We start from the raw sequence: 12329 nt of genomic DNA, 5'->3' as shown, positions 1-12329 counted from the left end.
ATCCATGTACAAGGAGGCTGGTGTGCTGAAGGACCACGCCGTGTCTGTAACTGGGTTTGTATGGGGACATTTGTACACGAGGCATTCAGCGTCTAGAAAATGAACCACGTTTCAGAAGGATGGCCCCGATTCCATCACTCTCCTACTACCTGTGAAAGCTTTATAAAGCACTTCTGAGAGAAGGATTTGCGGGATCAAGCCCCAGGACTCTATTAATTAAAGTGTTTAAATAATTGAAATGCAGTCTCTTGACTCGCCTCAGCATGGCTACCTGCTCAAGGGCTGCCATAAATCATAGAAAAAGTCCTATGCAAGAGGCCAGAGTTATTAACTTGAAGTCGTCCTAGGAGATCAAATGGCTCTGCTGCACTGAGAGATGCCAACAGCCCCAAGAAGGACGACGTGACAGGAGTAAGGTGGCGAAACCTCATCTCCAGGAAGGTCGTCTGGCTCAGGAAGAGCTGCATGGCCAAAGCAGCTGCCCAAATGCAGTGAGGAGTTAGGAATCCAAACTGGCTCGCAATTTTTGACCACCAACAGGACAAAGATGCACGTGGTGAAACCTGCTGTATATGACTCTGTCACTGAGCTGTCATATGGAAAGCCACTGAAGCCTGGCAGCGCTTGAGTTATCCCAATCCTGCGCTACAGCAACCAGGCAGCTCGACCTGAGGTTGGCAGGAGACCGGGGGACAGGTTGCAGAAAGAAGACAACAGCTTGATGCCGCAGCCTCGCAAGGGCTGCTTGGAGAGCTGCTCTTGCTGGAGGTGTTCCCAGCCAGTCCCACATAAATAAGAGTGACTCCCTCCTTGGGGGAGTCCTCCTGACCCTACGGCCCCATCCGCTGCCTGAAAGCCAAAGGAAAACCCAGCGCAGCGAAGGAAGCGTCAGGAAATTGCGCTTTTTTTTGGACATATTCTACGTATGGGACCACCACGGCAGGGAAGAAAAATCTTCTGGCATGGCCTGTCCAGCCCAGCTCAGAGTGAGCCCTGGAGGGAATCTCTTTAGTCAGGAAATTCCCTTGTGTTTCGGAGCATTCCAGAAGTCACAGGTGATTTCTGAGGGACGAAACCCTTTGAAGGGATCTGATTTTCAGACGGCCCCGTGGACGATGGCCAACGCTGAAGGGCTTTGGGCCGAGTGCCCCGCACCACATCGGCAAGAGCTGCGATCAATGCAGCCTCATGGTGTGCTCCATGCCGATCACGCACATCACAGCAACGACATCAGCACAACACAGACACCCACGTCCCGGCAAAGCCTCTCCACGGGACGCAGCGCAAGCCTGGCCCTCATACGGTGTCAAAGCAGGAAGGAATATTGGCACCGGCAACAACCTCCTTCGAAATAATAAATACAAAAGGTGCATTCTTTTTTCCTTACTTTTTTTTTCTCTGTGTGTTTTTTTTTTTTTTTTACTCATGACAGCATTTGTTAAAAATATTGCATCTGCTTTTGAGAAGGTGATATTGAAGGTAATTCCAATATAATATGGAAAAATCTACTCTACAAGACAGGCGACAGACACCCCAGCTGCTTTCAGGGCTTAGAGCCCCAGGCTCACTAACGCGGGGGGCTGCTTTGGCCTTCCTCCTCCCCAGACTCTTCCAACCTGGCGTTGTAGGAATGGTAAAAGACAAGAATACATAAAAACAGTAAAATGTTTATTTTCTTAGAAAAAAAGAGATTCAAAATGATTGTGATCACACTCATTCGTGCTCAGCAAAGCCAATACCGCAAGCTTAGTCCTTGATTAAGATACCTATTAAATGAAACGCTTTCTCCTCTCAAAATACAAATTCCTGCTCCTGCATCACTTCCAGGGGTTCAGTGATAGCATGCTTGTAATGAGTAACAGCTTCTCAGCTTCTCCTCAGCAGAGAAACAAGGCCTGCCATGGCAAAAACATCCCACCTCCAAAGCTCGAAATCACCAGCATTAACAAGCACTCCGGCCCGAGCGCGGACGGACAGACAGCTTAGGGGTGTTTCTCAGAGGCTCGAACGTTCACTTATGGAAGCTTGGTATAACACTACCTCGTCGGATAGAGAACGGGCCAGAAGCCTCAATAAAATCAATAACGTCTTTCGGATTAACTTTAAGGATTTGCTGCGTATCTGGACACAGAAAGAAGTGAGAAGTTGCAACGAGTTTTAACTAGCAGCAACGAAAACAGTTCCTGACGAGTTCTGAGCAATATTCCTCATCTGTTCATTAAGAAACACGGTAACTGAATGGAGCATATAATGTGGAAATGATCTTCTTCTGGTATGTAGTGCTGCTCGCTCTAGAAGACTTCCAAAAGGTCCCGACGGGGTTGTCGTCTATTTACACAGAAGGACTCCTGGTGCGGGGGCAGGGTTGGCACTATGTGACGTCCTCCTCTTCTGAACAATAATCGCGGCCCTGCCGGGAGAAAAGCCAGACAGTTTGTACAGGACCACAACACCGTCAAGCAAGGGAGCGCTCGCTGAGGACACACGTCAGTTCTCCAGACTTCGGAGATTTAAGTTGGGTGGAAACCTGAAAAAATAGGGAACAGAGTTTGCGCAACTCCCCCAGCCATTTCTGGAAGGTTTGGATGAACCAGGACAGGAGGCCCTTCCCTTTCTGTCACTGTTCATCGCATAAATTTCATCCCTCATGTTGAATTCCTGGAGGGGTTTCCAACAAATCATGTCACACCACCATTCTGTGCAAAGCCACGCCTTGCCGGACACAACCCTGCAGAGCCGCTGCGAGAACATCATCTCCCAGGTGAAAGCCACAAAGCTCGCAATCCTACGAGCAACGCAGGTCAGCTGCCAGGAACAAGAACACCTCAGCTGACCACAGGATCACAGAACGTTGGGGGTTGGCAGGGACATCTGCGGGTCACCTGGTCCAACCCCCTGCCAAAGCAGGGTCACCTACAGCAGGCATGACCCTCAGGAAGGTCTGGAGAAGACGTGCCCCGTCCCTCCCCAGCCGACGGGACCCGCTGCCCTCATTTCTCTGAGCAGAAAGAGCCGGAGCTGCGCCTCGGGCCACCCAAGACGTCGGGCGTGCAGCAAGGGTCCTGAGCGAGGTGTCGAAAATCTCAGCCCTGGGCTATTTCCCACCACTCCCGTGGGCATCACCCGAGCGCTCGCGTGGGAAACCCCAGCAGCCAAGCACAGGGCCGGCGACGGAGAAGAAGAAAAGGCAAAACAGGAGAGTCTCAGAGCTGCAATAAAGTGGGACAGCTTGACAGCACCCCGTAAGCCAACGAGCAGCGGCAAATGGGGGGAAGCTCTGCTCAGTCCAGGGGCTGCCCCACAAACCGAACCGGGTCACTGTCCTGTCTGGGGAGAGGGGAGGGGGAACGAAAAAAACTGAAAAAAGAAAAGGGAGAGCTGTTTCTCGATGCGGTGGGCGGTGTATTGGGGATGCGCAGCTCGGGTACGCGACAGGAACAAAGGCTCCAAAATATCCCTGCAATTAAAATCCCACTGACGAGGCCGGGACTGCAGAGCTCGCTCTGCTGGAGCATCTCCGTGCGGACCGAAGTGACGGCGGGGGGGTTTCTGGGAGCAGACGCTGTCCGGAAGGCAAAGCAGCACGCAGGGAAGGTGCCAACCCCCCCCTCCCCAACCAGCACCCTGGGTGGAAAGGGAGGATGCAGGATTGCCAGCTCAGCCCTGTGCCCGGCTGCCAGGGAAACCGGCTCCCGTGTCCAGAGCAGGCGCCGGCAGGGAGCACCCAGCTCATTGCCGGAATGCACGGGCACCCCTTAACGGCCCTGAGTAACGCCGGCGACCACGCAAGTCCTAATGACGGAGAGTGTCAGCAAACCACGTCGAGGAGGACGAGCACAGGAACACGCGCACCCACGTCCAGGTACCCCCGACAAATCCCGTCTTCCCCCCCCGCAGTTTCAAAAGCCAACTTTCGATTTTTGTAACTGTCCACAGAAACACCTTGGCGGATAATTAAAAAAAAGCAGCCTTATGCTCCTTCCCTGCTGCTGGTACCCCAGCCAGCAGGGCTCATCTCCCCGCTCTCGCCCCTCGCCGCATCGAGAAAGCGCTGCCGTCCCCCTGCCCCGACCAGGGCACGCACCACGGCTGACGACGTCCTTACAGAGAGGGGGAAAGGAAAAAGGAAAAACGGAAAAAGCAGTGAGAGGAGCAGCCCTTTCCCCCCTTGGCGCGGGTGCCAGGCCACGCCACAGCCCTCCCGGCTCAGCGGCCCTCTGTGCGGCCGGCGGGCTGGCTGAGGATGAGGAGGCAGCGCGGGAGATGCCACTTCCACCACAGCTTGGCAGCAGCATCCACCACCGCAGCCTGGGTGAAGGGAGGAGGAGGAGGAGGAGGAGGAAGAGGAGGCAGCCAGGCCGGGAGCGGGGAACGAGCCGCCCCAAGCAGCCCTTTCTTCTGCGACGATGAAAGGCTGGCAGGACACAGTGGCCCCTTTCAGCGGCGACGCTGGGAACCGCTCGCCGGGCGCGGCGGTGGGAACCCTTTTCACCGCCCTGGTTTTGTTCACAGCGCTCGCAGAAAGGGTGGGAAGAAAACGCCGGGAGGCGGCACGAAACCATGGCATACCGTGCTAATTTTTTGTCCGTTTTTTATTCTGTTCGAGAAAAATCAATGGAGTCATTAAGAGCAATCCACTTCGCTAATGAGTTTCAGCCTAACAACTCCTCCCTTGCGTGCGCTTTGGTTAGTGACCCCCCTGTTTCTAAGGGCTCTCTTTAAATCTGGCACAAGGGGCTGCATTGTGTCCCCCCCTGCTCCATGCCCAGTTTTACCAACGAGGGATGGGCCGCCTTGCCGCCGGGCACCTCTCCCATGGCCTCCAACAACAACCCGGTGGTCCCAGCCCGGCCCCAGGCCTGCGGCTTGGCAGGGGAACCCCCGCAAACCCACCCCGTCCCCAGTGCCGCCGCTCAAGACCACGCCGCGACGTCTCACTGAGGGCGGCAGCAGGAACGCGGGGCTGCGGGTTCCGGGCATCCTCCGGCTGCAGGCAAGCGCGCAGCGAGGCACCTGCACAGGCTGTGATGTTTAATCACAGAATCACAGAATCCCAGCATGGCAGGGGTTGGCAGGGACCTCTGTGGGTCACCCAGCCCAACCCCCTGCCCAAGCAGGGTCACCCACAGCAGGCTGCACAGCACCGCGTCCAGGCAGGTCTGGAATATCTCCAGAGAAGGAGACTCCACAGCCTCCCTGGGCAGCCTGGGCCAGGGCTCCGTCACCCTCAGAGGGAAGAAGTTCTTCCTTGTGTTCAGCTGGAACTTCCTCTGCTTCAGTTTGTGCCCGTCGCCCCTTGTCCTGTTGCTGGGCACCACTGGAAAGAGTCTGGCCCCGTCCTCCTGACCCCCACCCTGCAGATATTTAGAGGCATTTCTAAGGTTCCCTCTCAGCCTTCTCTTCTCCAGGCTGAACAAGCCCAGCTCCCTCAGCCTCTCCTCGTAGGAGAGATGCTCCAGTCCCCTCACCATCCTGGTAGCCCTCCGCTGGACTCTTTCCAGTAGCTCCTCATCTTTCTTGAACTGGGGAGCCCAGAACTGGACACAGCACTGCAGATGGGGCCTCACTGGGGCAGAGTAGAGGGGCAGGAGAACCTCCCTGGACCTGCTGGCCACACTCCTCTCGATGCACCCCAGGATGCCACTGGCCTTCTTGGCAACCAGGGCACGCTGCTGGCTCATGGTTGACCTGTCGTCCACCAGGAGGCCCAGGTCCCTCTCCACAGAGCTGCTCTGCAGCAGGTCCGCCCCAGCCTGTATTGGTGCCTGGGGTTGTTCCTCCTCAGGTGCAGGACCATGCCCTTGCCCTTGTATTTTTTTCCATAACCATGTTTGCACTGTGATTATTCTGTACAAACCACGGCAGCCACGTAGCAAGCAGCTCATGATGATGGGACCGGCGATGGTTTCCTCACCTGGATGGTTTTTTGGTGGTTTTTTTTCAAGCCACAAAGCCAGAGATGCTTCTCTTCCAGGGTTACACTCCCCAGATATAATCCTAGAAATCGCTTGCCAACTGCTCAGTTACACCTCAGCCTTGGTATTTTTCCCTGCAGTGAGACGGCTGCCCACGCACCGTGCCACAGCCTACAGCAATAATATATAAAGGAGAGGATGGATAATTTCTGACGATCGCTTTACTGCTCCGTACATAGGGTTCAGAGAAAGCAGCCGTTTTTCAGACCATTTTCCATCGTAGCCATCACTGAGACGTTTTTGCTAGCAAGTGCTAAATGGTGTAAATTTTCCACATTCCACTCTTCATACGCCACAGCTTTTAATTTTGCTTTTATTTCGTATTTTCATGGAAGCTTCGGTGGGACGAGGCCTCTTGCAGCTTGAGGACTGAGGCTGCCAGGACCGTGCCCAGGGTGAATGCCCCGCTCCAAGCCGCCCCGTTCCATCAACGGGGTTTCCGCTTAGGGGGTGAGGTGGAGTTGGCGCGTGGTCCGGCACGGTCCGGGGCCAGACAAAGGTGAGATGGAGGGGAGAAAGAAAAAAAAAGACTGGAGAAATTTTAGAAGAGACGTGGTAATTCTTCCGCTGTGTTTCACGGCAACTCTTTGTGAATCCATACACGATATCTGAATTTGTCCCTGCGCTGTTAGGTTAGAGAGAACACAAGTAACTAATTTATTTGCCTGAATATCCATACGAATGGCCTAATTTTGCTCTGGTTTCTCACTGCAGCCAGCAGAACACACCGGGTGTCACGCAGACAGGGATGCTGTTAGCGGGACGCGTGTCTGCCTTCGTCGGAGATGGCATTGAACCCCCAAGCTGACCTCAGCGTGGGAAGCGCGGTGACTCGCCTGTCCCGGCTCGGCTGGTGGGCCCGCTCCTCCTCGCCTGGGCGGCACGCAGCAGAGCTCCAATTTATCCAGCAGCTGCTGTGCTTGCTTCGGTTTTGTGTCAGCCGCCCTCCAGCTCCTCCTCGGGCTTCCAAAGTTGTATTTCTGCCTTAGTTTCTCAGCTCAAGCAAATCACTTGCACCTCTGACCCCCCCATCTTTCTAATTTGCTCTGCTCGAGCTTAATTGCTGCCATTACAGAATCACAGAATAGTAGGGGTTGGAAGGGACCTCTGTGGGTCATCTAGTCCAACCCCCTGCCAAAGCAGGGTCACCTACAGTAGGCTGTAGAGGACAACCTGTTGCTCCTCCTCTGCTGGAATATATTTACGCGACTTCAGGCAAGCCCGATTTTCAGTAAGTGATGATCATGCCGTCACCAGGTGAGCTGCCCCCCCACCACTGCCTGTCTCGGCTCCGTTTTCCTCCTGGACTCTCTGCACGCGCCTGCCTTTCTGTCTCTGAAAGCAGAGCCACGACTCTGCTCGCAGCGAGCTCAGCGAGGGCGGAACCCCAAGGGCTGCTCGCAGAGGTCAGGAGCGCTTCCGAGCCAGCCTTGGCCACGACTCCCGGGCCTCGTGCTGCTCACAGGGGGCTCGGTCCTTCCGGGCTCCCCAGTTCAAGAGAGATGAGGAGCTACTGGAGAGAGTCCAGCGGAGGGCTACAAGGATGATGAGGGGACTGAAGCATCTCTCCTACAAGGAGAGGCTGAAGGAGCTGGGCTTGTTCAGCCTGGAGAAGAGAAGGCTGAGAGGGGGACCTAATACATACTTACAAATATCTGAAGGGTGGGTGTCAGGAGGATGGGGCCAGACTCTTTCCAGTGGTGCCCAGGGACAGGACAAGGGGCAACGGGCACAAACTGAAGCAGAGGAAGCTCCAGCTGAACCCGAGGAAGAACTTCTTCCCTCTGAGGGTGACGGAGCCCTGGCCCAGGCTGCCCAGGGAGGCTGTGGAGTCTCCTTTTCTGGAGATATTCAAGCCCCGCCTGGACACGGTGCTGTGCAGCCTGCTGTGGGTGACCCTGCTTCGGCAGGGGGTTGGGCTGGGTGACCCACAGAGGGCCCTGCCAACCCCTGCCATGCTGGGATTCCGTGATTCTGTGATTTTCCTCTGCCCTCCTGGCACGATGCACATCCAGCCTTGGTGCTGGGCAGAAGCCGTGCTCCCCGCTGCCGCCACGCCGGCATCCCCGCATCCCAAACCCACCCCACAGCTGCGCTGCCGTTTGTACGACCTTCTCATCCCTGTCAGGATGCACGCTGCCGCACCACGGAAACACCGTCGCACGCAGCGCTCCGTGGTCAGACACACACACACAAATATAACGTGTAACCGCTGCTCCCTGCACTGTGGAGTGCCGAACCCGACCCAGCCACTCCCAGGCTCCCCCCTAACTTTATATCCCTGGCTTCTCATCAGGTTTGAGGTTTTTTTTTTTTGGCTCAAACTCTGGTGCCTCCAAAACGACTGGGTTGACTCTACCAGAACCAACGTCTAACCCTACAGGCGGGGCTGGCTCTCATGCTCTCAGCCAGCCCCGGCTCAGCGCTCTGTGCCGAGCCTTCGCTGCAGTGCTTCTTCCTTCCAGCAAACCCTCTGAACTGATTTACCACAACCACACAGGCAAGCTCAGCTCCAGCTCTCCGAGCGGGAGACAGGAGCAGATGTCTCCGTCCGAATGCTACCGGATTTTGGTAGCCAGGAGCTCCATGCGTTGGGGTTGACGTTCCGGTTTCTGCCTTTGGGTGGCATTTGCAGAAGGCACTTCAGCTCCGCTGCGCCTGCACGGGCAGGCAGGAGCACACGTTGGGTACCGGCAGGGGCTAGACTTGTAAAGAAATTCTCCAGACCATTTCATTAAGGCTTTTTTTTGATCTCCAGGATTCATAAATACTTCACATTTCCACTCGCTAAAACACCAGCCTGCCTTCTTTCCATTTCACTCCTTGACAGCAGGGATTTCCTTTTAGCCAGCCTCCCCATCCACTCAATCCTTTCGCTGAGCCCGAAACACCCGTTTAATTCTCCTCTCTAACTCGCAGCATCCACCTCAGAGGAGTTGTTACTCATTTTGTTAGACGACCTAACGCCCCTTGGGGTTCCACCGCAAGCTGAGGGAGGTTTGGCTTCCGACTGCAGCGTTTCTGCAGACACAGCCCAGGGACTCAGGGATGGGCAGCGTGTCTCCACCACAAGCCCAACGCTACGCACGGCCACAGGTACCAAGTGACCAGTACCACACGGTTTGGGGTCTTCACCAACCACAGGCAATGCCCCCCCACCTCTGCAGACTACTTCAGCCATAGCTGGTGAGCTGCTCACTGATTTCATTCTATTAATTGCTTGAATGCTGCCCTCCGTTTCCCTGGAGGAGGGACTCAAAACGCTATGTAGGGATCAAACCAAATCCCTCATATTTTCCCACCTTTTTGGCACTTGTGGCAGATATCTAGAAAAACAATGTATCGCGGGCAAAGATTAGTTAGAAATCCCAAAAATTCTCTTAGGAAGACTATTTCCTCAGGCACAGGAGGTCCCCGGAGAACGCAAATCCCATGTTCAGCTGGGCATTAGCCCCTGGCAGCCTCATCGACTGCCAGCAGCCTGAAATGCGCCGGAGCTTTCTCCCTCTGACCAATAAAACTGTGTATCTCCCCCAAACAAGCAATCTCCTGATCTGGAAGATAAATCAGCACAAGAGCCCTGGAGAACACCTGCAAGCATCCGAGAGGATGATCCCAACAGCGAGGAGACATGGTCAACTGCAGCTCAGTGTGGCAGCTGGTGAGCAAACAGTGTCACTGTCCTGAAACAGACCTCGAAAACCAAACCTCACCTCAGTTCATCATCAGATACAGCCATCAGACGGCCTGCTCTGTAGATAAGACAGATCTTTGGACAACCCATTTCAGTGGAGATTCTGTGTTTGGCATTATGGAAGGTGATGGTGTCCAAGAAAAGCATCTAAATATTCAAAGGGTGAATGTATTTATTCAAAGGAGATGTAGCTATATTACGGGTATGTAGAAATTCTATTTTTAAATGCACATAGGTTAGGTAAAATCCTACTCTTGGGAAATACTGGTATAGAAACACTCTTCTTGGGAACCTACAAACTCCTCCTCGCTTCTACTCTTCCCCTTTATCTAACTTTTTGCTTTCAAGAATTTTTTTTTTTTTTTTTTTTTTAATTAGTGTAATTTGTTGCTTGGGACAAATAAGAGATTCACCCGCTGTAGCACTCCCAACTCCCAAGGCCAGGAGCGTCGGCAAAACCAGCTGAAATTCAGAGACATCCAAGGAAAATTCCCCTCCTACTCTGCAACCCAACACTACAATTTGGGAGTACAAATTACTTTATTCCAGCTGGGGAAGCAAATATTTAATATGTGGTATTAAATAAGAGACACCATTCCAACATATGAAGTGTAAAGAGCATCTTGGTGAGCAAACATCAGCTCAACGTACAAGCAAAGGCTGAGATCTAGACTTGACCCAAACAGCCACTTAATTCCTCAAGGTTCCCATCCACGCTGCGGTACAATTATTCACTACTATCTCGCAAAGGAGCTGGGAATCTCATTTAAAAGACTTGAGAGACACACGAAAGCTGCCGTCAAGACAATGAGATATGTGAAGAACCGTTCACCCTCTTCTTCAAAACATCTCCAGCACCATTGCTCTACTTGGCGTAGGTCTCGGGGTTATAGCCAGGTTATAACCTGTGGAGCCAGGAGCTATTTTGAAGAGATTCAGCAAGAAATAAGAAGGAAATCTCAGATTACCACTGGCATTAAGGTTCCAGCTGTCTGCCACAGAGATTAAATGAAAGATCAAATCACTCAGGGCATAAACCCCCACTTTGCTCTTGTGCTTCACCCAGTAGCCCACGTCTATCCTGAAGGTTTGCGTTAATTAGTCATTCAGCCTCGCCTGGTGATGTTTCCACAGAAGAAAGGTTTCTTTCCAGTACCTCCTGCAACCTCTTTACCTTTTTGGTCTTCTTCGCACTGGAGCTACCTAACCAATGAGTGGTCAGGGGGATCTCGGATCAGAGTCCCTCCAAGGACGGGAGAACGGGGACTGCTGCAGCAGACAGCGTCCGGCTGTCCTCCCCACCGAGCTGGGAAAGCCCCGTGCCCACCCCCTGCGCGGAAACGTACGTTTGCTTTGGTGTTTCTTACCTTTTCAATTTTTTCATCAAGCATTCTGAAGAATTCTTGTTGGCTTTCGGAGATGTGCATGCTGAAAGGCAAAGCAAGAGTATCAGTACCGACGGGACTTCTTCCGTCTTAAACACCAGTGCTGCTCTTCAGAGCTCTGAGGGACCCGGCTCTAAGTTTTTACCACTGCGAAAAATAAATCACTTTATACAATGACCACAACGACAACTTTTTAAGCTTTTTTTGGGGGGAGGGGTTTGGTTTGCCCACAGAAAAATTCTTGCGTTTGGTTCTGCGTACGCATGCGACACTTGGGACAGCGAGAGCCCGCTCCGTGTCGAGACGGAGGGTCTTCCCAGACCGCCGACCTCAGCAGCACAGGAGGAGATGTTGAAGCCTCGCAGGGGGTGATCTGCCTGCCGTGCCACAGCCGGGCTCTGCGCTCCGTGCCCGGGCACGTCCACCAGCCCAGGCCATCCTTCCCCTCCCCGACACGTGGTCCTCGCTGCTCCCTCCGCAGAGCCCGCAGACCGTCCCCTGCGGTGAACGCCGCAGCTCCGAGAGGCTCAGGGCCAGCGACACCATTTTGCGTTAGTGCAGAAGGCTGAAAAACACCATCTTTACGTCTTAAAATGCTGATGGTGGCACAAGACAACAGGTCCCTCACCAAGGGGGACCTGCAAGCTCGAAATACAGGAGGGTCGGACGCAGAGGAAAGGACGAGGGGACAGAGACGGGGATGCACAGCAGACCGTACTCGGGGTGCGTCTGCTTTGTTTATCTTCGGCGGTGGTGAGCGACTCCTTCCCTGAACCCCGATATCCCCCCGGGAAGGGAAGCTGGAGCAACCTCCGGACCAGGGATGCGCACACGGGCCCACGCGGGGCTGGAGAAAAGCGCCCGGGACTCATGGCAGGATGAAAAAAAGTGCGAAAAAGGAAGGATGGGAGACTGGTGCCAGTGTTCCCAGTGATGCCAGGCGGTTAGGAGGACACACGGCTCTTGGAGGTTTTTCTCTGACACTAAAACCTGATTTACGTTGCTGCATTCCCGCTCCAGACTCCTCTTCCTCGGCGTGATCCCTTCAGCTGCAATGAGTTCATCCTCCTCCCAAGCGCCCAGCAACACCCTGCGCTTCCCCACAAAGCTCGGCATTCACGCTGCGCTTGCTATCAGGATGGATGTACACAATGATGTGCTTATGCTGGACATAAAAGCAGGCTCAGTTCAGACGAGGAGGTCTCAGAAGTGGCATGAAAACCTCAAGCTGGTGATTCAGGAGGGGGAACAATTTGCCTTTCAGTGGCTGTGGGA

At 54.0% G+C, this 12329-nt stretch overlaps 1 protein-coding gene across 4 annotated transcripts in view; it reads right to left on the bottom strand.

Moving 5' to 3' along the window:
* Positions 1-1647: 1647 nt before the first annotated feature.
* Positions 1648-12329, bottom strand: part of C6H1orf21 (chromosome 6 C1orf21 homolog) — a 109168-nt gene continuing 98486 nt past the window's right edge. For all 4 annotated transcript variants that reach the window (XM_075422707.1, XM_075422708.1, XM_075422710.1 and 1 more), the window contains exons 5-6: positions 11037-11097; positions 1648-2410 (exon numbers count right to left, since the gene is read on the bottom strand). In XM_075422707.1, coding sequence (XP_075278822.1) covers positions 2372-2410; positions 11037-11097 — 100 coding nt within the window. In that variant the 3' untranslated portion in view covers positions 1648-2371. The remainder of the gene's footprint in view (positions 2411-11036; positions 11098-12329) is intronic.

Source organism: Opisthocomus hoazin, chromosome 6 (genome assembly GCF_030867145.1).
Source record: "Opisthocomus hoazin isolate bOpiHoa1 chromosome 6, bOpiHoa1.hap1, whole genome shotgun sequence".
NCBI classification, from domain to species: domain Eukaryota; kingdom Metazoa; phylum Chordata; class Aves; order Opisthocomiformes; family Opisthocomidae; genus Opisthocomus; species Opisthocomus hoazin.
The sequence above is the reverse complement of the archived record's forward strand: the minus strand, read 5'-3'. Positions and strand labels throughout refer to the sequence as shown.